This window comes from Cucumis sativus, chromosome 5, assembly GCF_000004075.3.
Source record: "Cucumis sativus cultivar 9930 chromosome 5, Cucumber_9930_V3, whole genome shotgun sequence".
NCBI classification, from domain to species: Eukaryota; Viridiplantae; Streptophyta; class Magnoliopsida; order Cucurbitales; family Cucurbitaceae; genus Cucumis; species Cucumis sativus.
The window spans coordinates 26,985,595-27,011,897 of NC_026659.2; the positions used below are offsets into that span (position 1 = coordinate 26,985,595).

General features: G+C 31.8%; 3 protein-coding genes across 6 annotated transcripts; 1 reads left to right on the forward strand and 2 right to left on the reverse strand.

Moving 5' to 3' along the window:
* The first annotated feature begins 8,610 nt into the window (after positions 1 to 8,610).
* LOC101215576 (tRNA(adenine(34)) deaminase, chloroplastic) lies at positions 8,611 to 13,636 on the forward strand. The gene is made up of 4 exons (XM_004135366.3): positions 8,611 to 12,464; positions 12,540 to 12,627; positions 12,911 to 13,038; positions 13,284 to 13,636. The coding sequence occupies exons 1-4, from the start codon at positions 8,893 to 8,895 to the stop codon at positions 13,543 to 13,545; spliced, it is 4,050 nt and encodes a 1,349-aa protein (XP_004135414.2). The 5' UTR covers positions 8,611 to 8,892; the 3' UTR covers positions 13,546 to 13,636.
* LOC101206910 (uncharacterized protein C24H6.02c) lies at positions 13,603 to 15,263 on the reverse strand. 3 transcript variants are annotated; one of them, XM_031885370.1, is made up of 5 exons: positions 14,963 to 15,263; positions 14,755 to 14,872; positions 14,558 to 14,686; positions 14,309 to 14,461; positions 13,889 to 14,030 (listed from the first exon to the last, which is right to left on the reverse strand). In XM_031885370.1, the coding sequence occupies exons 1-4, from the start codon at positions 15,118 to 15,120 to the stop codon at positions 14,318 to 14,320; spliced, it is 549 nt and encodes a 182-aa protein (XP_031741230.1). In that variant the 5' UTR covers positions 15,121 to 15,263; the 3' UTR covers positions 13,889 to 14,030; positions 14,309 to 14,317. The 3 variants fall into 3 exon arrangements, with proteins under 3 accessions (XP_004135125.1, XP_031741230.1, XP_011655750.1); XM_011657448.2 differs by having other exon boundaries at positions 14,755 to 14,878; positions 14,963 to 15,258; XM_004135077.3 differs by lacking the exon at positions 14,309 to 14,461 and having other exon boundaries at positions 13,603 to 14,030; positions 14,755 to 14,878; positions 14,963 to 15,249.
* Positions 15,264 to 15,855: 592 nt separating this feature from the next.
* Positions 15,856 to 21,148, reverse strand: LOC101206666 (phosphate transporter PHO1 homolog 1). Of its 2 annotated transcripts, none has more exons than XM_004135076.3 (14): positions 20,505 to 21,148; positions 20,115 to 20,415; positions 19,457 to 19,856; positions 19,311 to 19,359; positions 19,136 to 19,207; positions 18,809 to 18,938; positions 18,335 to 18,455; positions 17,995 to 18,244; positions 17,778 to 17,882; positions 17,617 to 17,661; positions 17,362 to 17,514; positions 16,964 to 17,248; positions 16,412 to 16,548; positions 15,856 to 16,300 (listed from the first exon to the last, which is right to left on the reverse strand). In XM_004135076.3, the coding sequence occupies exons 1-14, from the start codon at positions 20,844 to 20,846 to the stop codon at positions 16,210 to 16,212; spliced, it is 2,481 nt and encodes an 826-aa protein (XP_004135124.2). In that variant the 5' UTR covers positions 20,847 to 21,148; the 3' UTR covers positions 15,856 to 16,209. The 2 variants fall into 2 exon arrangements, with proteins under 2 accessions (XP_004135124.2, XP_011655751.1); XM_011657449.2 differs by having other exon boundaries at positions 19,457 to 19,853; positions 20,505 to 21,147.
* Positions 21,149 to 26,303: the final 5,155 nt, after the last annotated feature.

The following is a 26,303-nucleotide window of genomic DNA, read 5'->3' on the forward strand; positions in this document are numbered from 1 at the left end:
TCTTATCAACTATCATAGTTCATACTCCCCATGTTCATCACTAACTTCCCCATTAATCTTATGAATTTTAAGTTTGATGGGTCATGGCTCGTGGGTATGTTTGACTTTTCTTTTCTCCATGTATAAATGTAGGAAAATAAATATTCTTATTTCCTGTTTTGTCCAAAGATTTGAAAATATTACCCTTTTTTTTCTTCTAAATTTTGTGCTTCATTTTTACTTAGTTCTTATTTGAGATTTTTTTTTACTTTTTACTTGTGAATCTAATGAAAACTAAACTATGTAACAATTTTAGACATAAGAACCAAATAAAACTCAAAAGGTAAAATTATGTAGTAAAATACATAAATGATAGCAAGTCTCCTTCATTGTCCCAAGGATCTAAGCCATCGGTCTACAATGGTTTGAGATTGGTGAGTGTGTGGGATGAACAGATTGAAACCACCACCTTTGAAGCAAACTGCATAACTTTAGTCTTTATCCATGGGTCAAAACTCTAAACTTTTGTTCTTATTATCACCGTTGGTCGATATTTGAATCTTACTCAATATCTTTTTCGCTGGAAATTAAAAAAAAAAAGGATATTCAAAATTGTATATAATTCAATAAATTCTCATGGAAGAAGAGGAACCAAAAGATTACACGATTGCATGTATTCACGTGGGAATATTCAAAGAGTGAGCTGATATATATAAAAATAAAAATAAAAGAAGGGGGGAATGTGAGTATGTGAATGAGCAGAAGCAATGGACAAGTTGTGGGGTTTGTGTGTAGGTTAGGTTATGGTTTTGTATAAAATCTTTCCCCAACTTCCAAGTAAACTCAGTTCTTTAATTTCTCACTTTGTTTTTAGTTATTGTAATTAACTTAGGTGGGTCTATTTTCCCAAGTCATTTCACATCATAATTCATAATTAACCCTCCCATGCACCAATCACATTCTATTTTATATGTATCATTTTCATCCTTTACTATTCTAATTCTCACCTTTGTATTGTCAATGATATCAACTATTTGACAAATGGTTTTCAACATTAAAATTATTGAAATCTGAGTCATAAAATTATTTAAAATGTTTCAAGTTCAAATAAAATTGGAAAAATATATTTTAATTATTATTATTTAATCTATGTAAGGATTGTAAAGAGAGAAAAAAGCAAATTAGGGTTTTGTAAACAAGCTTAACTTTTTTCCAAAATAATAATAATAATCATATGCTATATAAAAGTGTAAAGTAGTTTTCAAATATTTATTTATAAATTTGTTTCTTTTAACTCAAAAAAATATTTTTTGAAAAGTACAAAACTAAATATCTATACATTTACACAAAACTTTTTTTTTTCTTTTTGAAATATATTTAGACATCGCTCTAAGGCTTAACCTTCCAATTGCGGTATTAAGGACATAATTAAAAGATACTGTGAAAAGTAAAAATTAAACTTTCATTCTATTCTACCTTATGACATAATATATTTATCATTTTTTATTTTTCTAGTATAAACTTGGGTTGTTTTCAACTCAAACAAATCAAAATATCACAAATAATGACGATATTTTTCTATACTTGTAAATACGTCCAAAGTAATTTTTCTTTATAATTTTGATTTAAAATAAATTGGAACATTTTGTTGACAAATTGAATTGTTCCATAAGTAAAAAAGGTAACTTTCACAAAAGAGAAAATTCTATTGCATTGGACAACTATATACCTTTTTTCCAAGGCAAATATTTTCAACATTCTCAAAATTGGCTGAAGAAAATTATAGATTATTATTTAAGAACAATTAAAACTGTGTTTCTCTTGAAAAAGAAGGCTGAAAAATGGCCACCAAAACCAACCAAATTTTTAAAAATCTAAAAATTAGATCATCATTATGACATAATTTCAATTCATATCTTAAATACTTTCCTGCACCATTAATAAAAGGATTAATTGAAAATATAAGATAGTTTTGTTACGATAAAAAAAAAAATGATATAGGTTAGAGTTAGTAATTGACTTGTAAAAAAAAAGTAGAAAAGAAAAGGGGAAAAGAAGATCCAATCCAAGTATTTGATTTAGAAATAAAAATGATAGAATTGTTAATAAGCATAACAAATAATAGAAGATGTCGCACAAGATTGTTTGTGATAGACAAAAGAGGAATAGAAAGAACAGAAACAAAATGATGAAGGTGTCATCTCAAGAGCAAGTGGAAAAAAACCTAATAAAATAGGAAGGGTCAATTTTTATTTATTATTATTTAAAAAAAAAAAAAAAAAAAGAGGCAAACCTAAAAAAAACAGGTGGGAAGAAAAAGGTGGAATGAAGGTAAGAATGTGAGGGACATTTGAATTTGTATTTTTCCACGAATAGAAATAATGTAATCAAATTAAAAAGAAAAAAAATATATATATAGTGATTGGTTGAGAGGTCAACATGAGATAGGGGCATTAGAGGTAATTGGTGTTCATTGAGAAGTACTTTTCTCTATAGCTACCACCTTTGGGACTATCATTATTCAGGTGACTCTTTATTATAATTCTGTCTTCCACTATTTAATTTTAACTTACCACAAAGTACACCTTCTATAATATTTACTTCCTTCCTTCTTTATTTATTTGTCGTTTATGTTTCAAGCTAATTTAATAGGTTAAATAATATATTTCTAATCTTAATTAAGAGATTAGGGAGTTTTTAATCTCTTACATCTATATGTTGTTCTAATGTATGAATGCAAACTATTGAGTACACAAAGTAAAGCAACCAAATAACTCAACAAGGGTGAGGTAATTGCTTTACTAATTTGTTAATTTTTCCTTTTCTCTTTCTATTTTATTTTAAATGAAGCTGTTATATTTATATATATATATATATATATATATATATATATATATATATATATACTTCTCGGCTCTATTCAAATTGTCTTTTTTGTTTTTGTTTTTATTTTTATATATTCGTGAGTATCTGAATCAACTTATGCACACTTCAACTAATTTTGACATCGGGTGTTACTTTTATCTTTGTTAGATACTATTTCATTGAAGATAATAGCTTTGCTATTTCTATTTTCATGTTTTGGAGGGGTGAGGAAAAAAAAAATTTGTTGGTTGACCTTAGTTTTTATGTATGGAAAACAAATACATAAACCTAATTAATTAAAATTCTTTTATTTATTGAAATTAAATAACAAATATTAACACTAATGACTAAAAGTGAGTATTCCTTAAAATCGATTAAATTATAACCTTGAAACTTCTACACCAAATAAAAACAAAACTTTTTTTCAAAAATAAATTTGTAACATTAAGATATTTAAAAACTAATTTTAAAACTTAAATCCAAATATGTAGGGTTATATTAAACCGTATTTCAAAAGCTTCAATTTGCTACCGTTTTTATTATTTTTCATTAACGGTTTTTTTATTCTTCGCTACTGTATTTACTATTTCCTTCTCAAACTAAAATACTTCATACCTCAAACTTATGTAATTATAACCCAAACAAAAATGGTTTACACTCCCAAATACAATCTATTGTAACTCAACTAAAATAACTATTTTTTCCAAACACTCCCTTAATATCTAATGATCATTGAAAAAACTTAACCTAAAATTAGGGTAAAATATTATGCTTTAGATTATTAATCTTTACATCAAAGCAAAAACAAAGAAGACATGACTGGTTACAAGTTAAATAAAGTTCATTGACATGCAAAAAAAAAAAAGTTGTCCCAAGGCACAATATTTTCTTTCTCCAAATAGGAAAAGAAATGAAAAGGGGAAAAAGGAAGCAAAATAGGAATAAGAATGAGAATAGAATGAAATAATTAAAAGATACCAAACCATCCATTCAAGCACCCAAGTGAGCACTACCCTTAGCCACTTTAATTTCTATGAATTTAGATCTTTCTTTAGTTTAGTACTCTATTAGTTTTGTTCATTTTTCTTTACAACTTCTCCTTTTAGAGCTCAACCTCCACTTTTTAATGTGTACTTCTTAAGCACTTTCAGAGTACTCGACCCCATTTATTGGAAATTTTGTTTGTTCATGCACTCAATAATAATTAAATGGTTGTTCGTTAATTTAACATTGATTATATTACGATTGAATTTCATTGTTTGAAAATGATAAAATTGCTAAACAACTATGATTGAATTTGATTGTTTGAAAATGATAAAATTGCTAAACGGACAAGTTGTTGACCTACCAAAAGTCTTCCCAATTTATTTCCTACTAAAATATAAAATATATTTTTTTGGCTAATGATATTTGTCTCATAGCCAATCCACAATTTATTTTAACAAATTATTAATAATTAAATATTTAATCAATTATATAGATCAAGCTCTTAGTTGGAATGGTTTTTTTTTCTTTTGTTAGTAAATGATATATTTTAAAGTTAGATCTTAATTAGCAATTACTTATTGATATAGAATTTCAACTTATTTTGATTTGTTTAGAGTAACTATAATAGGTAATATTTTAGGTATAATAATTAAATATATAACAACATTTAAAAAAAATACAAATATAACAACAAATCTATTGGTGATCATTGTATTTTGCAACTTTTATTTTTATAAATAAGTCAACTCTCCAAGATATTAACACATAAATAAGTAAGTAATTACAGTGTTATACCAAACCTAACAATAACTTGCAGTAGTTGTGTTACTTTTACAAGCAAGTAATTATGTTCACACTAAAGCTTCACGTATGTTATCAAATTAAACTGTTTTGGTTAAGCCTCCATCTTAATCAATCGATAAATACGCTACCGACCTATCGTTATATTTTATATGTAAGTGTATATGTGTACATGCGTGTATATATATATATATTCTTTATGAAAAAATACACATCAATTTAATTCAACCAAATGGTCCCTGGATCATTGGAGTTTCTATTTTTCTTCACCTCAACTAAATGGTCCTAATGAAATAAGCAAGAAAATGGAGTGGTGGGGGCAACATTTCTTCTCATCAATAATGTTTAATTTGTTCTTCCTAATATATATTGGACTTTTTATCTCATATTTTCCTCACAATTTTAATTTTCTTACCTTTTATTTTATTTCTACTTTATAGTAATTTCGTATCCTTCAACTTACAAAGTTTATAATTTCTTTCATTAAAAAACTCTATCAATCTCTCCTCACCAAAAGCATCAACTAATATACATTATAATTAAACTCCTCGTAGTAAGCTCTAAAAGTTCAAAATTTTATAGACTTCATGACTCTTTAACTTCTTATTGACTTCCATGATGACCTATTTGTCGCATATTAATATAATTATAAACGAAATGGAAAAAGTTCAAAAAATTAAAATAAAATACTAGAAAACATAACATAGGACACCTTTAAAGTTTATTAAACCATATATTTAGAAAGTTCAAAAGTGTTAACATCAAACTAAGATAATTATGAAAGTTAAAAAGACAAAAAAAGAAGAAAGGAATGACTCAAACTATATAAAAAATGATTCAAAACTATATATTACATTTGATAGGTGTCTCCATAGGGAGTAAGAAACAAAAAGTTTTTTAAAAAATGACCAATTCAAACGCGGGTGACCAATGTGGTGAGGTGGGAGTCGATGATAGGGCCACGTGTTGAAGTTGGTGTACTGTTATTGATGTCTGGCAACCAATACCGGGGATGATGGGTCGGGTTCGACATTAATAAGATGGAAAAGAAATAATAATAATTCAAAATGGATCGTGTGGTGCAAATTGCTCGAATGTGATAGGGGTATGATTGTAATAAATGAACTTTTTTTGTGTTAGTTACCAAAATTAAAAATCCTAACTCGAAAATAATTAATCTTTCTATGAGAATTTTGATTTTACCTTTTTTATTTTTTTCTTCTGAAAATCGTAGTTTGTTTATTATCTAAAGGAAATAATAAGATGATTAGGTATATGTATATTTATTGCCGTTATTTTATATTATTATTTATTGAAATTGATAGTTAATTCTCATTAATGAACTATGCAAAATAGTCAAAAAAATACATTTAATATGTAAGATTATTATTTTTATTAATTAGCCTATGAAATTAGATGGTTTAATTTTGGAATTATATCATCATAATTCTTTTGGATTTTGGGAATATCATAAATTGTTAATATATATAACAAAGGGTACTTTGCATGTTTAAATCATATTGTGAAGAAAGGGTCAACTACATAGTTGATAAATTCCAAGTATATTTCTCACAAATGATACCCATATTGTAGTTTTTTTTAGGCAGATAGTTTTATTTTACCACTTTTGTTATTCACCTAACCTATATATAATAATAAACTAACTAAAATTATAAATGAAAACATTTAATATATAGGGTTAGATTAGAATCAAAATTTGAAAGGGAAACTTAGTTAAATATAATGGGATTGGTGGGTGATAGGTTAAACTAACAAAGAATATGGGGAGGGGAAGGGATTAAACACATAGATATTAGTGGATAAATGTGACTTTCATATTTGAAAATGAGTGCTTTGGAAATAGTTGACAATCATCCCTAATTGGTGGCATTTGCTTGTCACCCCTCCCTCCATTTTCTTCCCTTTCTCTTCCATTCAAAGCATCTCCTAATTCCAAATTATTGTTCAATCAAATTATTCTAACCACTCTACTAAATTAATAATTAGATTTATGATCTCAAGTTAGTTAAAATTCGATTTATGATATCAAGTTAGTTAAACGTTTGAGGAAGAATAATCTATCTTTTTTTTTTTTAGTTAGAAAATATATTTCGACTAATATAAAAGTTAGAAATTCAAATTTTTTATATTATATTAAATTGTTAGAATTGATTAAACTTGTCAATCACAATATGAAAAACACTCCAAATCAAACAATAGATATAATAATATAATTAGTTTTATGAACCACTCTTTTATTAATGACAACTCACCTAAAAATGATTAGTTAACGTAATGAGCTAATTAAAGATTTAAATCTCAATCCGTTGTTCTTTTTCTTCTCATTCGAAGATACCATAATAGTTGAATATTACACACCGTACGAATGATATCCTAACTAATCTAATAAAAAGAAAAAACAACCTAAAAGGTGGTGGGTGCATTTTATATATATGAAATAGGTTGCACCAAAGAGACAGTGGGATTAATATAGTTAATAACATATGACAACTATAGTTTTAATATTGAGAAAATTGCATAGGTTGGATATATATATGTGTATATGGGTATGGAAACAGCAGAAGTACATATGGGTACCACATTTTGTTTTCTCCTTTCCTCACAACTGTACTACAACTCTCCAACCTTTCTTCAATCAAACCACCACAAGATTCCCTAATCCTAAACAATATATATTTTAATAAGATTGCTCACTGTCCTCTTTGTCTCCATTATATTATATACTCCTTTGTTATCTTCTTAATACTTCCCTACATCTATTATTTCCATTTATATTTACACAAACCATCTTCGTTCAATATGGTCTCTCTTTTCGAGAAGTAACTTAATTTATTTTATAAGGAGTGTGAGATGATCTTTTGATTTTTCTAGTATTGGGATCTTCAACAAGTTAGTCCTACAACATTTGATGTTATAAAGATTTAAAGGATGTTTGTGATGTTGAGTTAGGTTATAATAGGTAGTGTTCGCGGTGAATATTATTTTGGTTTAGGTTATTGACAAAAAGAGAGAATAATGGATAGAGAATAGTTAGTTTTGTAGTTAATTGTGAATTATTAGAGTTTGAAATATGAAGGATCGTAATTGGTTATGACAGCTCATTCTATTGGATTGAAGGTGGAGAACCAATAATCTCTTAGACTTTTTCAATTTTAACTCTTAAATTGATAGTTGCCATCATGTAAATTGAAGATTAAAAGGTATACATACATAATAATATATATTTTATATACATTTGTTCACTATGGCAACACTTTAGTGGTCCTATGTATACATTTTGATCATAGAAACTTCCAAAAATAATTAATAATAATGAAGAGGGAGACCATTTAGAAGTTGATATTAAAGAAAGTCCATCTCAATTTTAGGTGATATGTTTTAATGTGTTGCTAATCATGATAAAGACGTCTTTATGACTATGTTAAGTAGTAATTATTGGTCCATAAAAGTAACCATAAATGATGAGATTTAATTTCTCCCACTTGAAATGCATTTCATTTTTAATCAAAATATCTTGAGAGATTATTATAAAAACCCCCACTAATAATCAGATTTGATCGTCCAACTAAGAAATAATGACAATTCATTTGCCACTATAAACGAGTTTTTTTTTTACCACTAATTAATCATAAACCATTCTCTCCAAAACTTTAATTTAGTCTCTAAACTTTTAATAAATAATGACTTAATCAACATAAAAAATATTAGTATGATTTAATTAAGATAAAAAATATTAGTATGATTTAATTAAATCACTCTATTGTTAGATTTATAAATTAATTGAGAATCAATTCTATTTAAAAATTGTAAAGATTGAGTTATGAACAGAATTGTTACAAACTTAATTTCTAATAGTTTCTCTATTTCTAAGCTTTGTCATTTGAGGCGATCCGATCCGTTTCATCATTTGGGCCGGGCCCGTCCGTCCGGGCCCAATACACTTGAACTTTGAAGCCCAGAAAAATGGGCGGAGCTATCGTCTATCAAATGCCTTCTGAGTTCTCAACTGAAATTCCAGAATCGGCGAGTCAACCCACCGATTCAAAGCTCCGTGAATTGGTTTTGTTACTTCCATGGTCACAGTCGAGCTAATCTGCTATTCAAAATCCAGACGGCCCCAGAAGGTTGTTTTACTTCGAGCTTCAGCTTACGCGATCTGTGAACCCCTCGAGGCTCCTTTTTTTAAGGTGAGTAAAATTCCACTCATCTTTTTCACTTTGCTGGAAACTTAACAAAATTATGTACAACACTTATGTCAGCTCAGCTGTATGTTCTATTCGGAGTAAAGGGCCTCTTTCCCATTGCTTTAATGAGCGTCCCATCTTCTTAAATGAAAGATGTAATGGAAACCCATTGAATCTTCCATCGTCATCATGTTGTTCTTGTTGTGTTTGTTATACATTTCCAACCTACAGAGTGCCTGTAGGCTCTAGTATTTTCTATGGGCCGAGGCAATCCACCCTGCTTCAATGGTCGATCTCTAGGAGATTGATGATGGGTGGCCGAAACCGGTTCTGTTACACGCTTCCGGAATATGGGCGTGTTCTGGATTGTTATGAGGTTCCTTTTTCTGTAAGTGATGGTAGGACTTGTCATTGTAGTGAGGGAAGGAGATATAGAAGATGTTGTATGGCTTCTGATAGTGATTGTGAATTTGACAAATCGGATGGATTTGATGAAGAGGACATTGCTGAGGCAATGATCAGTTTGATAAGGGAGGGCTTTGGAAGCCAGGAAAAAATTAAGTCATCTAAGAGACTAGAAGTGGGAAACCAAAAAAAATACGGAGCGAAGGAGAGAAATTTAAGTTCATTGAGACGAGTAGAACTGGAGAAAAAAGTGAGAAGAGGCGTCGAGGAGAAAACGGTAAGTTCAATTGAAAAGAAAAGAGTAGATAGAAAAAGAGAGAGTAACCACCAGCAAGAAAGAGAAGAGAGGAAAAACAATGAGTTTGGTTCTTTAAATAGTAAACATAACAATAAAGTCGGATCAATGGCAGTTGAGTTGAGGAAAGATGGATATGGATTGATTGGTGATCAATTAGTTCATTCAAGAGCTGATAGACAGAGTTTAAGAAAAGAAGGGTCCACTTGTTCATCTTATTATTCACTCTCCTCCTCTGGGGATATTGAGAGTGATGCTGAAGTTGAAGACAAGAAGGTACAATTTGTTGAAGAATCGTCCAGTGGGTATAGATACGACTCTTTGAGTGATGTGGGAGAAAAATTAGATGGGCAGGTCAAGGAAACATTCAGGAGGCAAGCGGACGATGAGAGGGGACGAGAAGAGGAAACAGTAGTCCATGATACTACAGTTGGAAATAATGCCAATTGGCACGTGAGGAAGAACTCAGAGAATGAACTTACTGAAATATCAACAACAGTAACATCCTCCACAAGTGGAACCTCTGAGATGAACTCAAGATTGTCAAGGGCCAGGGAAAGTGGTTCTGTAAGTACTTCAAGCACGAAGAAGTTTGTTGACAAGGAAGAGGAATTGAAAAAAGCTATGACTTTGAATGAGGAATCAAAAAAATATGATGTATCAGGTAAGAAAGTGGGTGGTGTGTCTATAAATGAAGGGAAAAAACGTACAGAAGTATCAGAAATAAGCCACAGTAGTGCAGAAGAAATTTCTCGTTCTCATAAAAGACTAACCATTAAGAATGAAAACCTAGAATTAGATGCAAATCTAATCTCGAAAGCAAGCAACAACAATCATGGAACTGGTCGTCCTGTCCTTCAAGAAAAAAGTTCAAGACGAAGTTCATCGTTTCAACAACTTTTGGGAGTTTCAGAAAATAGGAAAACTGAGAGAGAAAGGATCTCTATCTCTCAGCAGACAAGCCAGTCTGATGCAAGTGAAAGTACAGGTCTCCATGTATCTTCTAATCAGGAGGTTGAAGAAGGATATCATCAAATAGAAAACCATCCCACTGGAGAAGTGAATTCGAGACAAAAACTTCTTCATCTTGGTGTTATATCAGTAATCAAAGAAGGCAATACCAACACCTCTGTTTCAAGTTCTGAAATTAGAACACAAAATGAGGAACAAAATGCAGCATTGGTTAAAACATCAAATTTTGTGGCTAAAGACATAAAATCTTCGACAGATCAGAAAGCTTCTCAGAGAGTTATTTCCAGAAAAGGTTCCCGAGATGGCTCTTCAGTGGTTCATGGCACTGATAAAATGTCTGCTACACATTCTGAAAAAATATTTGAAAATAGAATTTTCAAGCAAGAAACTAATAAATCAGTAGTGGAGAAAACTGTCAAGGAAACCATAATAAGACATGGTCAAAATAATGATCGTGTGGTGCAAACTGAATCAGGAAAAGAGTCTAAAAATCATGAAGAAAAACTAAAAGTTCAAGGATCCATTAATTTAAGTTCCCAAAGTAGTTATCAAGGGATTGGTGTGAATATTGATGAAAATAAAAGGTCACAGGCAGTATTAATGCCTCCTCCATCCCAGCTTGCAGCTAGAGATTCATTGCGAACAGATTCTACTAGTGAAATGGGCCAAGTAGTTTCCAGAAGAACATCAGGAAGCAGTTCAGGTGCTTCTTACATGCAGTCAGGAGGAAGTCCAGCTTTGGACCGGAAATCCTACCGAGGAGGTGGGGCAGATGAGAGTATTGAGGAACCTGTGTATGTTATCACTCCTGATGATACTCTAGGTTCTGCTGACCGTTTAGAGAGATCATCTGCACAGTTTGTTGGTGAGTTCATGGAGAAGTCCAGAAATGAACTCTTAATTTCTGAAACCCATGCAGAGAGAAATACCTCCGAGGTTGATTTACTACATGAAGAGCAGGATGGAGAAAGTGATTTGGTAGATTATCAAAGGAAGGACCATGACTCAAGGCTCTCGTCTGGGAGTTCTGGAACCAAGGGTCCTCCTGATGAAATGTGGCATGTAATGGACTCAACTACCGAGCAGCCTCCCAAAACTGATGATCCTGAGATTAGTGCACACAGTGAGAACGCAATTGTCAAGAGAAGTGGCAAATCCTTGTGGAATGTCATTTCAGACATAGTTCGTCTCCGTTGGAATTCACGCACTGAAACCTCTGAGTCAGCTTTAAGATCAGGTGGAAGAAATTCACCAAACGAGTCTGTTAGTAATGAAACATGGTTTTCTGGCCGTGAACACGAGGAGAGCGACAATACAAAAATGGGAAGAACCACAGTTTCTGAATTCACTTCATTGGATCAGTTGGAAGAACCAAATCTTTCTGCCCAAGGCCAAGATTTATCTGATGATAAGAAAGTGAAAAGCAAATACTATGAAGTAGATACTCCATCTTCCTCAAATACAGTGGAGCCCAAGCCATCAGGTGGGACTTTGTTGGTTTCTGGAGAAGCGATTTTAACAGACGGTACGAAGGTTGAAGTTATTTCTTCTGGTTTGGATATAGAACCATCATCCATACCACTGTCTACCCAAGGCATAAAAGAATCTCCCACGATTCAAGAAATGTCTCAAAGTGGTAAAACCGAAGCCTTTGCAAGCAGCTCTGCAGATCAGTTGGGGCATTCTTTTAGTGCTAAATTATCAGAGACATCAACAACTGAAACCAAGGATGGGGAAGTGAAACAAAGGAAGCTTCAAAGAAACAAGCAAGTTCTAAAAGATCGGTTTGATGAATGGGAAGAAGCATACTTACTTGAAACTGAGCAGCGAAAAATTGATGAAATGTTTATGAGGGAAGCTCTAGCTGAAGCCAAGAAGGCTGCTGATACTTGGGAAGTGCCTGTTGGAGCAGTGTTGGTGAAACACGGTAAAATTATTGCTCGTGGCTGCAACCTGTAAGTACTTTGGCTCATTCTCTATCATGTTCACATAATTGCTCTTATTTAGATGTTGACGAGGTCATTTTTTAGGGTCGAAGAGTTGCGAGATTCTACAGCCCATGCCGAAATGTTTTGTATTCGTGAGGCTTCAAAGCAATTAAAGACATGGAGGCTTGCTGTAATTTTCTGTTACTATCACCTAGTTATTCATATGCTGTTTTAATTAAGCACTATTTTTTTCTATTAATTATTAAGCATGTGATAAACATTTAAGAACTGGATGTCTTTTGATGGGAGAAAGCATCAATACGCCATAGTTTAAGGGCAGTAATTTACACCTTAGCCTGCTGAATTGTCTATTTAGAACACTAGAACGAACTTATGTTGCATGAGATCTTATTTTCTTAAGAAGAATTATTGTGATATCGAACTTGACTTTGATCATTTTTTAAAATTTACAGGAGACAACTCTCTACGTGACACTTGAGCCATGCCCTATGTGTGCTGGAGCGATACTACAGGCACGGATCGAGAATCTTGTATGGGGAGCACCAAACAAGCTTCTTGGAGCTGATGGCAGCTGGATCAGGTAAGCGTTTTACGATCAAATTATCCACTGGTAATAATAATACTACACTCCATTATGGCTATTCCTCAGTTAGTCACAGTTTGATTAAGCAGATCCAAGTTTAATTTCTGTTTCTATTATGTTTTGTAAAAAAGTATCAATCCCTTCTGATGGTTGAAATCTGAAATTTGGATACGTGATGTTATTTTGGTTCTATCAATTTATAAATCATTCACATTTTCTTTGATTTGCTTTTCCCTTTACAGACTTTTTCCCAATGGTGGAGAGGGGAATATCTCAGAACAGTCCGAGAAGCCTGCTGCACCCGTCCACCCATTCCACCCAAAAATGACTATTCGACGAGGTGTATTAGCATCAGAATGTGCAGATGTAATGCAACAATTCTTTCAGCTAAGGAGAAGAAAGAAGCAAAAGAAAGAAAACACTCCACCCCTAGCCATTGCCCATCATCCATCTAAATTTCTTACTAAGATGCATAATATCTTCCACATATTGTTCTGTTTGTAATGGAAAAAGATGATCGGAGTGCATATGTTGATTTGTACCTAACAATAAGCAAGCAAGTAGTAAATCAATCGTTCCTTTTTCTAGAGTTCAACCTTTGAATTGAGTAAACTGATAATTCCTTCTTAATAAATCTGTATCAGCTCATTGAAGCATATGATTGTCAAAGTTATACATCAACATGACTAGCTGCTGATACAAGCCTACCTTTACCCCATCAATAACAATCCAATTTGCCTGCCAAACTGTGATGTATCTGTCCCCCAGAGGAATTGATTTTGAAAAAGAAAGGTGCATCAACCTTCAGTATGAATTTTCAAAAAATGGGGCCGATTTGAAGTGAAAGTTGCAAAGAGAAATGACATTGTTGAACCACATCAAACTTGATCTGAACTTGAGTCCAAATCCACGTCCTCCTCCCGGAAGTCATACTCTACTATAAGGCCAAGATTGTCAACCAATTTGTGATACTTTTGACACCCTGCACACTGAGCACACAATAATAATTGGAAGCATTAAGAACACATTAAACAGCATTTACTACACCATCGAAAGAGTTTATAGGTTAAAAGATACTGCAGAATTACACTTAACAATATGGGTGGAAAATCGAACTCTAAACTTCAAAGGTAATATAGTATATGTTCATGTTTGAACATACTGAGTTACACTCACAACGACTTCAATAACACACACTATATGTTTTTAATAAAAAAAACTTTAATCTGCTAGACGTTGCAAACATGAAATTTAGTCTATTTAGTACCTCATGGCTTCAGTCATGGACCAAAGCTATCATAATTGCAAGAATTGAAGGGTATTCCACATCATAAAACCATCTTTTGTTGTATTGGAACAAAAAATGCAACAAATATTGTAAGAATTTCCCAATTGTGCGTATTCCAAGAACAACGATTCGCTTGCAAATCCAAAACGGTTCATCGTATCAAATGCTTTGATAGAATTCAGAAAACGATTTTGTAACACAATAGAACAATGAAATATAAAGGTGTACCTGAACAAAAACAAGCCCTCGTTCGTAAGCTAATCGATTAATGAGTCTCTTCGTCCTCTCACTACATTGATTACACGTAAACGTTACCATCAAACTTCTTCTTGGAAGCTTTATGTCAATGGCTGCCCCCTGCAAATCGAAAAAAGACAAATAACAAGAATCTCCACCTCAGTTCAATATTCATTACAAAATCATACCGTATCCGAATTTCTCTGCGAAGGTTCATCGTCGTCTCCAGTATAACCATCAACCAAACTAGAAACAGTAAGCACCTTATACCTGCGTTCCCGACTAACTGGTGCTGTACAGAAGTTTCTACTCCTGGAATAGAGATGCTCAATTTGGTGGTGTAAAGAGATGAAGGGAATAATAAAGGAAACACAAAAGAAGAATTTGATTATTCACCTAATGAAGACACCATTGCTAGGGTTTGCTTTGGAAGAGACTATCGGTTTGAATGAGGTAATAGATGGATGAGGTCGAGTTTGTGAAGGGTTAAAGGAATGTTGAAGAAGAGTGGGAGATGAAAAGATGACAGTGTATGCCGCTGCCATGGATGCCATTGGCGCTTATACAGTAAGCTTCCGCTTCTGGTGGTCTCTTCATAGTCTATAAAGCCGACATGTCGTTTTCCTTTAGCTTCCAATTAAACCGACGACACTTCGTCCGGTCCACCCTGATGAGAAGTGTTTTTTTCTTTCTTTTCTTGAGAAAATTGTTTGGAAATTCTTATAAATAATAAGAAAAGTTTTTATCTTTTCTTTGATAATTTGTTATAATACTTTTTCCCAAGCTTTACTGGTCGAGATTAATGTCGAGATTCAAATAAAAATTTAACTTCTTTACATCCTATGGTTAATGATTAAATATGTTACGAAAAGAAATTAACTTTTAGAAGTTAAAGGAATAATTATAAGAAATTGAAAAAAAAAAGTGTTAATTGCGAAAAATGAATTTTTTTTTACATTATTTCTTACGGTTTCTCTTCAAATTTTATGTATGATAATTGTTATACATGTGAAATGTAAGCATTCTTCACATAATTTCTTGTTTCCCATAAGAGGCATTGTGAAAGATTGATTGTAGCAGCAACTTCAGCAACTCTCAATTCACTCATTCATTGCTTTCAGTAATATGGAATTCTTTTGCCATAATTTCAACAACAAAAAGAACAAGTTTCTGCTATTCTGCTTTGAATTATGGCTTCATTTTATCATATTCAAACTCTTTATATTTTAAAATGCTTAGTTATTTTCTGTTTCTCTTTTGTTTGATGATGAGCAGTGCTAACAATAGAGTAACAGTAAAACTTTGTGTATTCTGGTAAAATCATATGATGAATTGTGAATAATAATAATGGAGGAAGAACATGATAAATTCTTGTCACAGTTGGTTAACTAGCTTGATAATTAACACAACTGTACAATTTTGAATGATTTTCTTTTCATTTGTCAAATTAAAAAAAAAAAAAAATTGTATACAAGTGTATGAACTGTCCTCAAATTCCACTGAACCACAGGCAATGAAGATCACGTTGCTTGCTTTGCTGATGGTGAAAGGGAACAATAATATTCCTATGGAAAACATTTGTTCCGTGAAATCGTCGGTTGACGTCGATTCGAATTCCGTTAGTGACTGTTGCTGATAGGGCATCAATCTACCTCATCAATTTCATCAAATGGAAGTGGAACTGGATTAACTGCTCTAAATTTTCCAGCATTATTTAGATGCTCATTCTCCAATCTGGGCCATTAGTACAGATGCTTATTAGAGGGACCAAAAAGAAGAAGACTTGAAACAGTTACATCGTTTTAAGCACATGCTCATAAACCGAAAAAGTTTTGTGACTTTTACCTGAAAAAATTCCACAGCCCTCTTCTTATAACTTCAAGAGCTGCTAAGAACAGTCCAGTAACTCTTGAATCAACATGTCCAAAAGTTGAATGAAGAACAGTTTGCAACCAAGCAAGCCTAAGAATAAAGTTCAAGCCCTGCAAACAAATATAAAAGATTTTGATGAGAGTCTGATAAGAGTCTACATTCACTATAGGATCTAAAACAAGTGAAAATTAGTTCAGTCTTAGAATCTGTACTTAACAAGACACCTAAAATCTTCCTGTATTGTACAAAGTATTGGGTTCTATTTCTATCTTATCAGTAGTAGATTGAGAATACTGCTTTGCCTGAACTAAATTATGAGCCAATGAAGAGGAAATTCTAAGAATCTTTTGCCCTGTCTTTCATATCTTTTATAGTAGCCATGTGGATTATATTCAGAAATAGAATCATTTTGAGTGCTAAATCTCTTTCCATTGGTGACTGATGCCACATTATTGTTAGTGATTATAGTTTTCTTCAGCTAAAAGTTTTTCTAAACCGAGAATTAGAGTTTTGTCGTGGCTATACCATGGAAAAGTAGTAAACAGTCTTTCGTCGAAGCATAAGATCGTTCCTAAGCCATGGATTTTTGGAATTCATTTGAAGCAAACCCCAATCCTTTACAAAGTCCCAGTACACTTGGTAAACAGTTGCTCCACTTGACATAATCACTACAAGACATAACCAGCCAACTCCTTTGGCCTTGTCTTTCTCATATGCCACTTTGGCACCTGCAGCCAACATTGCTGAGACATACTTTCCTAGATTGACAAGGTGGCTTGTCTGTCCCTCATCAAACCAGCGCCTTGCACACTGAAAACACAAAAATCCAAAACTTTGTTAAATAAAAATAAAATATGGTGCAAATGATATCAATGTTGAATAATCAAATTCTTCGCACTGCCAAAGATGACTGAATCCTATACCTGCATTGCTCTCCAGTAGTAAGGTAGAAAGGAAACGGCATAAGCGAGATCTCGGTAATGCTTTGCATTCATACAGTAGTTGTAATTCTGCGTTTTGTAGCTTCCTGTTATGTAGTAACAGGCCATATACTCGAGATTTCGCAGCATCGGAACCTATACCAAACACAAGAACATTATGAGAAGTCATTTTCTAACATATCTGTTAAGCCTAGTTGTTCAGTAATTTGTAGCTAAGCATGCTGATTTATACTATACCTGACTACATAGCTGATCTGCCATGAAGAAGTCCAACATCACTACCTACAGAAAGTAATTGAGAAAGTGGTGAGAACATTATGAAACCAAGCTTGATGTTGAAGAAGAGCTTTAAGCTTCCAAGTGATCATGGGGAATGGATCATTGGAGCAAGGATTTACCTTGTAGAGAGGTGAAAATGCTATATTTCTCATCACACGGATGAAACGGTAGCGGCTTGATCGATAGTAAATGTTGAAGGGGCACACAAGTAACAGCAAGAAAAACTGTGACATGAAGAAAATGTGTAAGAAATCAAATAACCACCACCTGACCAATTAGATACGAGGCTCAATGAATCCTAGATACAAAAAATATGGCATCATGTTGAGAAATTACCAGCAAGAGAAGGCCAGGGATCACTTGAACTTGAGTGTAAGAGTATCCTTTTGAAAGCAATGCCAAATGAACAAACATGACCCCGATGACAGCTGTCATTGAAGTAGTACATATCAAGAACACGTCTCTGTATTTAAGTTCCTTTGTGGCCGACAACTCGAAAATGAAGCTGTAATTTATTCGAGTCTTTCTCCATGCAAAGATGTTGCAGCCATAGAGGAAGAAATGTAAGAACATCAAGCTGAACATGCTGTAAACAAGATCCAACGTTGTTAACTAGAGTTCATCAATAACAAATACTACTAAGGAAAAGATGTACAAAAAATATACAAATACTTGCCTAAGTATTGGATATACAGTCTCCATGTAAAGTGAAAAAGGTTGTCTTTTGTACATCCCCATGATATGAGCCATTATAACGTAACCAATAAGAAGGGCAATGAAACACCCAGTGAACAGTCCTGTTCATGGAAAATATTATATTTAATGTTTCAAACTGTTACTGCTATGTAGGTCAAAAAAATAATATCAGTTATAACATTTGATTTCTTCAAGGGTTTTTTAGTGTTGAAAACTCTTGAATGGTGTTAAAATTTCAGCCTCATTTGGACAACTGCTTTTGTTGTCCACTGTCCACCCAAAATAGTGGATTGAGCAATAGCCTTTAGTTCAAAGTCAAGTGGACTGATGTGGAAATGGCAGTACTTTTAGTTTATTTGTTGATTAGTCTTGATTAAAAGCGTGTTGAATAGAAAAGCAAGATTTGCTTGTCAATATCTCTTGGAAATGATGTGTTAAAGATTCAAGAGCTCACCGACGAAGAAGGTAATGCCGTGTGACTCTTTACGCTGTTTCGGTTTAAGGTATTTCATGGCCTTCCTTTTGTCTTCCTCAGCGAAGTTTTTGATGAATAGCTCCTCTACCTCATCTGCTAGCTTTATAACCTGTCATTTCAAATACTTTACTCCAACTTCTTTTAATGACAGACAACCATATCTGCCTCCAAAATTTCATTTGAATTTGAGGCCAAAGTGCAGACAAGACCAACTATGAAACCATTTCACATTGTCTGGGAACTTTCTCATTGGAAGTGTTCAGCACTAATGACAAAAATCTAAACATGATCCAATCGTAAAATTACCTTGTCTGAGCTGTTGAAATAGGAACTTTCCACAACTTTTAGATAAATGGGAAGAACTTGTTTATCAGTGACCTACAAAAAAATAAAAAAATAAATGAGGGATCTTTTATGATTACAAGTAGTATTTAAGAGGCAATAGTGAACGAATGAATTATCAGTCACTAATTTTACTTACTTTGTCAAACTTCTTCAAAATCTTTATGAAGGCAAGCATGTTCAAGTGCCTGAAGAGTGATCTCACAATGATTAAACAAACATTAAAAGAAATGGGACTTGAATAATCTGTTCTTCATTCAACTTTTAGTATATCATCATTATTACCTGTAAGTTTTGAGAAACCCCAATCCTTTATAAAGCTCAACGAAAGCTCCTTTGATCATCTTCTCTGCATGGTGCAACCTGGTTTTTTTAATGTGAAGCTTTGTTCCTTCATTGCATTTTTTTGAGTTTGCCAAATCTTCCCTGAATAAATGGCTTATAGCCGAGAATGTCCGCGATGGGGTTGTCAAAGGAATGTTCACTTTTATGTTCTTCCCCTGAAAACTGATTACTCGACCCGAGACCGATCTCCATTTTTTATCCAAGCTTTTACTTCTTGTTGAGTTTTCCATTTCTTCTGATCTTGGTGAGTCTGAAAATGCTAACTCTGTTTTCTCCAATTCATCATTGATATTCTCTGGGGATTGTTCTTGCTCTGTCTTGTCCTTAACAGACTCCTCTGCTTATCAAAACAAAACGTAAAATTAAGATTCCTTTGAGATAAAAAGCCATAACAACTACCTTCTTCAATAAGTTAAATTAGAATTTGGTGACATCATTAGTTGAAAGCAAAAAAAAAAAAAAACGAAGTCTTGGATTTTCCTAGTAGGAGCTAGATTAGTTAAGGGACAAAATGAGATATTTTTAGTAACAACCATCAGTTGGCAGCAAGCTAAAACTTTTTGGTTGCATTAGAAACGAAGAAAGTTTGATGATTTACCACAAGAAATTGTGTAAGAAATTGAACTATCCTCCTTAGAATCCGGTGCAATATCGCCGGTCTGACGCCGGTGCTGAATGGCTGATTTCAAATCAATGAGAATCTCCAATTGTTTTTTCAAGCTGTCTCCTCTCTCCATGAACTCAGACTCTTTAGTCTTGTAGAATTGATTCACCTTGTTAAGCTGAAAATCAAGACAAGAAAAGAATTCCTTTGCTGCAGTTGTATCAGCAAATTGATCCAATAGCTCCGTTTCATACATATCTCCCTTACTAGCAGAAGAAGCAAGTTTCTTATGAACCTGTTAACAAAAAGATTTAAACTTTATATCATATCATTACACAAACAAATATTAAAAATGGAATTGTGGGAAGTTGAAAGAAAGGATACATGAATAGGTCCATGATCTCTTTGTTGGTGACAAAATATAGACAGCTTCTTTATAGAAGACAGAAGGGTAGTTGCTGCCTTGGCAGTGGCGGCGGTTGTGGCGGCAGCGGGATTGTTATCATTTTTAAGAAGATAGAGTTTTTTGAGGTCTTTTTTAAGTTGCCAATAATCAACAAAAGCATGTTTCCATTCAGGAATCAACTGTCCTTCAAATTGTTTGGAGAATTTGACCATATTGTTAGACTCTGTTTGAAGCAGAGTGTGAGAGAGGGAATGAAGATGATGATGATGATGATGAAGAAGAGATTGTTGTGAGTGTTGAAAGGAAGAAGGTGATGACATTATTTATGGAAGAAAAAAGGAATTGGATTGATGTGGTTCGTACTGATTCTCGACAGCACATTCTAAAATATCCTATGCTTTCTCCACTTGAAAGACCATAGTGGTCAGGTTCGCCGGAGATTTATTGACGGCCACCGGAAATGGCTGACTTAACGACCACAACTTTCATTGTAGTTTTTGAAAAGGGTGGGGAAATTTAAAGTAGAAAACTTGTAGGACCCTCAAATAAATAAAAAAAAGAAAAATAGAGACCAAGCTAGAAAGCCTTCCTTCCCCCCAAAAAACAAAATAAAAAGAAAAACACTATCTTTCTTCATGCCCTTCCAACTTTTTTAAAAACCTAAACCTACACGCAGTCGAGAATTTCACACCGAAAAAAATCAAGAGATCTCACAAAGTTTACACCATATCTAATATAACATCAAACCCATGTTGTTTAATTAGTTGAAAGTTGAACTCTACTCTTTACTCTTATGTATGTAAACTTGCACACATGCACTCACTTTATTAGATAGAAGTGAAAAAGTGTCCGATGATAATTTTGTATAACGTCTCTTAATTCGTTAGAAAGAGAGAAGACGTTGAATACAAAAGTAAGAACAACATTTCATTCACACGCAATTAGTATATGGAAAAAGCCCAACACAAATGGAAGTACAACGCAACGTTATTGGTATGATGTTTTTTTGTTAGTAGTTTTGAAAAGTAAGTTTAAGTAATATGGAGAGACTCGTTGTCTCAAGACACTCCAACCTCATTAAAAAATAAATTTGATAAACGCTTCTTCTTTATAGTGCAAGTGGGAGTATAAGATCAATTTCAACTTCAAAACCTAAAAAAAAGAAGAGTACATGTCAATTATTGTTAAACTATATTATTAATTTAACAGAAAACGACAATAGTTTGGTAGGTTGAATTAATGTCAAACGTTTTTTCTTCTTTCGTTCTATCGAAAAAATTCGTATAAGTTTATTGGATTTAAAAGAGTTTGATAGATTTGAATGCGTTGAAAAAATGGCATAAGGTGATAAGGGAAAGGGGAAATTGATTGGCCAAGACATTATTTTTGCATGAACACAAAGGCTAATTCTTATTAGACCAGCATGGTTTCCACTTAGATTTTAGGATAATAGATAATAATACACTAAGTTTTGATTGGTATTAATCTTAATTAATTAAAATTGATTTGTCCTTAATTGGTTTTGGAGTGGAGTGGAATCATTTGCTACATATTTTTTTTAGCTTTCTTTCTTCCATTGTCTCTATGGATCATGCAATTGATTATGTATCAAATGGGGATTTAAGAAATTGCCATTATTAGAGATTTTGGTAACATTTTTTTTTCCTATGACAATTTTTAGGATTTTTTAATAAAAAATTGAACTTTTTATTTATTGAAAAAAGATGGCTTTGATGTGGATGTGGATAATTTGTTAGGTGATGAAAATATTTTTTAGAAGACTATGTTCACTTAACAATAATATTTTTATTATAAGTTAAATGTTAAAATATAGAAAAAAAAATTATATTTTAATTCATATAATATATACAAAATAAAGTATGATTTAGAGGAAAAGAAACATGATTGTACTTACCACACATCTTTTAATGCTTTAAATTAGAAAACATAACTGTTTAGTTAATTAAGAGTTTGAATATTGGAATGAATTTAATTTGTTTGAAGTTATGATGATGTATTTGAAATTTTGGCTCAACGAACTTATATTAGGGTTTATGAGTCTAATTTAAAAGGCTCGGTCTCAGTTTTGTTCTTGGTCTAAGGTCGAGACTAATGCCAATGTCAATGTGATTGTTTCGGTCGTAGTATGCTATCAATTGCATGCTTAATTCAAACTACCTATCATCTTCTTAAAACCCAAATAGATTGTAGTATGCTTCATTCATTAAATAGGGAGGATTAGTTTCGGTCTCACCCTTTAGTAAACTCTCAACTTTCCATGCTTAATTGGACACCATAATATATGTGGTTTTTTAACAAGAATAATTAATTTTGTGATTTTTTTTATCAAATATTTCATGAACTCCACAAAGTTGATGACCCGCTTTAATCTAAAATAACTTATAACAATATAGCTAGAAACCATTGTTCCTTAACATTAAACAAAAAGATAAATATTAAGGTATTCTATTAATTGATGATAATCTTTTTTGTATGAGTTTCATTCTCTCTTTCTTTCGGAAAAATTAAATTCTTAGCCTAATTAGTTTTAAAAACAAGCATGTTTCGTTACTAAAAGTATTCATATAAAAAAATTTAAATACACAAAGACATACAATTTTAAAAAGTGAAACCGATGGTAAAAATCAAGTGCAATTTTGAAGAACATAAAACTAAAAACGAAACAATGATCGGATCATATCAAAGTTTGATTTGATATGATAGGAAGATAAGTTTCAAGTTTGAAATAGAAAATCAAACTTTAGAATAATGTTTTTTTGGAAGAAGATTAACAAACAGAAGCAAAAAGATTGGTTTTGATTTGAGGTTGGAAGAGGGAAGTATTGGATGTTATACTAAAAACCAAAAATCACCTAATGAAAAGGAATCTTATACTGAATTCTGATACATATACTTGGTTGAGAGATCATTCTTATTGTTTATTATGTTGTCTTAGATTCTCCACAAAACTTTCTCAAACTAAGCTTACCCTAATTAAACTCCAAATCTCTTTCTTATTACCTCAAATAATACCGTCATTTTAATTTGATCCTTTTAATTAATATTATAAAATGTGTATATAGTTAATTGTCTTCTTTGACTCTCTAGAAATAACACTTTATGAATAATCAAAATACCTTCCAAAAAGTTTTCGGCCTTCCTTCTCATTCCTAATTTGATAAATTATGATGTCTTGTCTTGAATAAGAAAAAAGGGTTATAGAATATATTTGGTACCTAAAAACTTCATAATTAGATGTAAATTTTTAATATTTTATGTTGTAGATTTCATATTGTGTAAAGATATGTAAGAAATTTCATTAAGACTTACATTTAACTAAATTATTACCATTTTTTAGGAATAAAAATTTTATAAAATTAAAAATAAATAGACTAAATTATAACATCTATTACAAAGTTATATATATTATTCTACTCATATATGACATTTTCACTTATTTATTTATGTTGTAGTGATGATTAAAATTTCATACGAATAAAATTGTTGAAAGATTGTTAAGATTTTGCTTGTGGTACAATACTCATCGTAAAATACAATAAAACAATACAAAAAGTAGAGGGAGAATAGTTTGAAATTCCAAAAAGAGTGGCAATAATTGTTAAGAATAAATATAAATATATTGTTATTATTATGATATATATAGAGAGAGATGAAGCACAAAATAATTGATTTTAATTGTAGAGAAGTATGAAGGCAGTGTGGTATATTAATTATTGGTCATAGCAGGACTGCTGCCTAAATCATTTGTTCCATTATGATTATGATTATGTATTATTCCATTAGTATTATTATTACTATTTGTTGTATTTATGTTATTCTTTTGGAACCAAAGTTTGGTTATTAATTCAACTCCATCATTTCTATTCCTCTCACCACTTGCCCAACCCTTCCTTCCTTCCTTCCTTCCTTTTCCCACTCTCTTCTCATTTTCTTTCCCTTTTCTCCAATTCAAATTGAAAATCCCCCATTTGTTATCACTTCGACTTCAAGTCTTCATCTAGGGCACACATTATTCTATACTAATATTATTATCATTTATCAAAATTAACTTTAACTTAACATTAATTCATATACTATATACATATATATGATAAAAATATTTCGTTTACCCTAGAGATTAAGTAAATATAAATATATATATATACACATAAGGGATATGAATTGATCCAAAAAAAAAAAAACAACATTTTAACATATTTGAATTTATTAATTAATTCTAATAGATTTATTGTAGGCTTAGGGTGTTTGAACTCATCTCGAGTTTACTCATTATATGTGTGTATTAGTAGTTGGTCTAGTAATGAATTAGTCTTACAACACCCTTAATTTAGACCTAAGTTTAAGTCCCACATGTTACAATTTTTTTTTCATTTTTTTTACTCAACTATAAAGTTTCCATCGATAAAATTTTATAGATTCATTGTTAATTGAACAATTAATTACGAGGTTATACCAAACATCAATTTTTTTAGATGTTGATATAGATATAAATATATTAGAACTTGATATCAAAAAAGATATAATATTTATGGAGAATTGACATCGAGCATGGTTGTTGAGGCTGACTCCAAAGGATTCCCAATAATTGTTTTATTTTTATTTGTTACTTTCTTCCTCACTCATAATTGCTCTCTCCATACTTCAAATACATCCCTTTTTCACCTTTCTTTCTTCGACATGATACCGAATCAAACTCGAGATATAAAGAATGTGTTATTTTAAGTGATTGTCAAAACATTTTAACTCTTTTTTTCAATTAAGCACTTGAAAATTTTAACAAAAAATATCAAATATCAACATATTACAAATTTGAAAGAATATTTAACATGTTGGCGATAGACTCATGCGTTAATAATATTTTATTTAAGAAAAAATAATTGAATTATTTAGTTGTAGAGTAGCCAAGGAAAGTCATACTTTTTTAGAATTTTAATTTAAAGCTATTAAATTCACTTCAAAACTAAAAGAAAAACATTACTTTTCATTAATTAAAAGTATAAAAGATGACCAGATTCATATTTTTGGTAAGAATATAAAACACAAATAATGGATTAAACAATATATATAGAAAGTAAAAACATTGATGTTTATATATAAAAAATATATATATGTGAGGCTGAGGAAGAAAACGAAATGGGCGAATCTGAAGAAGAGAAACTTTAAAGAAACAAATCTAACACAGCATGCAACTAAAAATAACGATACGATTGATTGATGGATGGATGGAGAGGAGGAGGCAGAAGTGAAAGAAGTGTATTACATTTCACATTTTATTTATTTTAAAAGTGGTAGTGTCAGTTTCTATACAATTTTTTTTTTAAAAAAAAGGACAAACAAATAAATAATAGTAATAGAAAAAACAAAAAAGAGAGAAAAGAATATTTAAAGAAGATAATGGTTAATGAATCAAATGAGAGGGGGAAAAAAGAAAGAGAGCAAAGAGGGGGTTGGGGTTGGGGTTGGGGTTTGGGTTGGGGTTTGGGTCAGTATGTGGCAGAGGGCACCAAAGTTAATATGCAAATCTGAATCAACCATCATTTTCATGCTTTCTAATTGGCTCAATTCACCTTAAAGTCTTCACATTTTCTCAAACAAACAAACTTATTTCTTTTCTTTATTTTTCTTATAACCTATTATTTGTTTCCCCCTTTTTCTATATCATTATAAAATTAAACCAACAAAAAGGCCATATGTTGTAGTACACATTGGCTACATAAGGATCATTAGGATTATTAGCTGTACTTTAACCATATCCA

Bases quoted from the DNA above. Each gene is read 5' to 3' on its own strand.
- LOC101215576 (XM_004135366.3), top strand. From the start codon at position 8,893: ATGTACAACACTTATGTCAGCTCAGCTGTATGTTCTATTCGGAGTAAA. The intron at 12,465-12,539 runs GTAAGTACTTTG...GTCATTTTTTAG, and splicing joins ATTGCTCGTGGCTGCAACCT to GGTCGAAGAGTTGCGAGATT. The intron at 12,628-12,910 runs GTAATTTTCTGT...TAAAATTTACAG, and splicing joins TAAAGACATGGAGGCTTGCT to GAGACAACTCTCTACGTGAC.
- LOC101206910 (XM_011657448.2), bottom strand. From the start codon at position 15,120: ATGGCATCCATGGCAGCGGCATACACTGTCATCTTTTCATCTCCCACT. The intron at 14,879-14,962 runs GTGAATAATCAA...TCTCTATTCCAG, and splicing joins AGCAATGGTGTCTTCATTAG to GAGTAGAAACTTCTGTACAG. The intron at 14,687-14,754 runs GTATGATTTTGT...TTCGATTTGCAG, and splicing joins CGCAGAGAAATTCGGATACG to GGGGCAGCCATTGACATAAA.
- LOC101206666 (XM_004135076.3), bottom strand. From the start codon at position 20,846: ATGTCATCACCTTCTTCCTTTCAACACTCACAACAATCTCTTCTTCAT. The intron at 18,939-19,135 runs GTAATTTTACGA...TTGAAATGACAG, and splicing joins ATTTCAACAGCTCAGACAAG to GTTATAAAGCTAGCAGATGA. The intron at 17,249-17,361 runs GTATAGGATTCA...TTGTGTTTTCAG, and splicing joins ACTACTGGAGAGCAATGCAG to TGTGCAAGGCGCTGGTTTGA.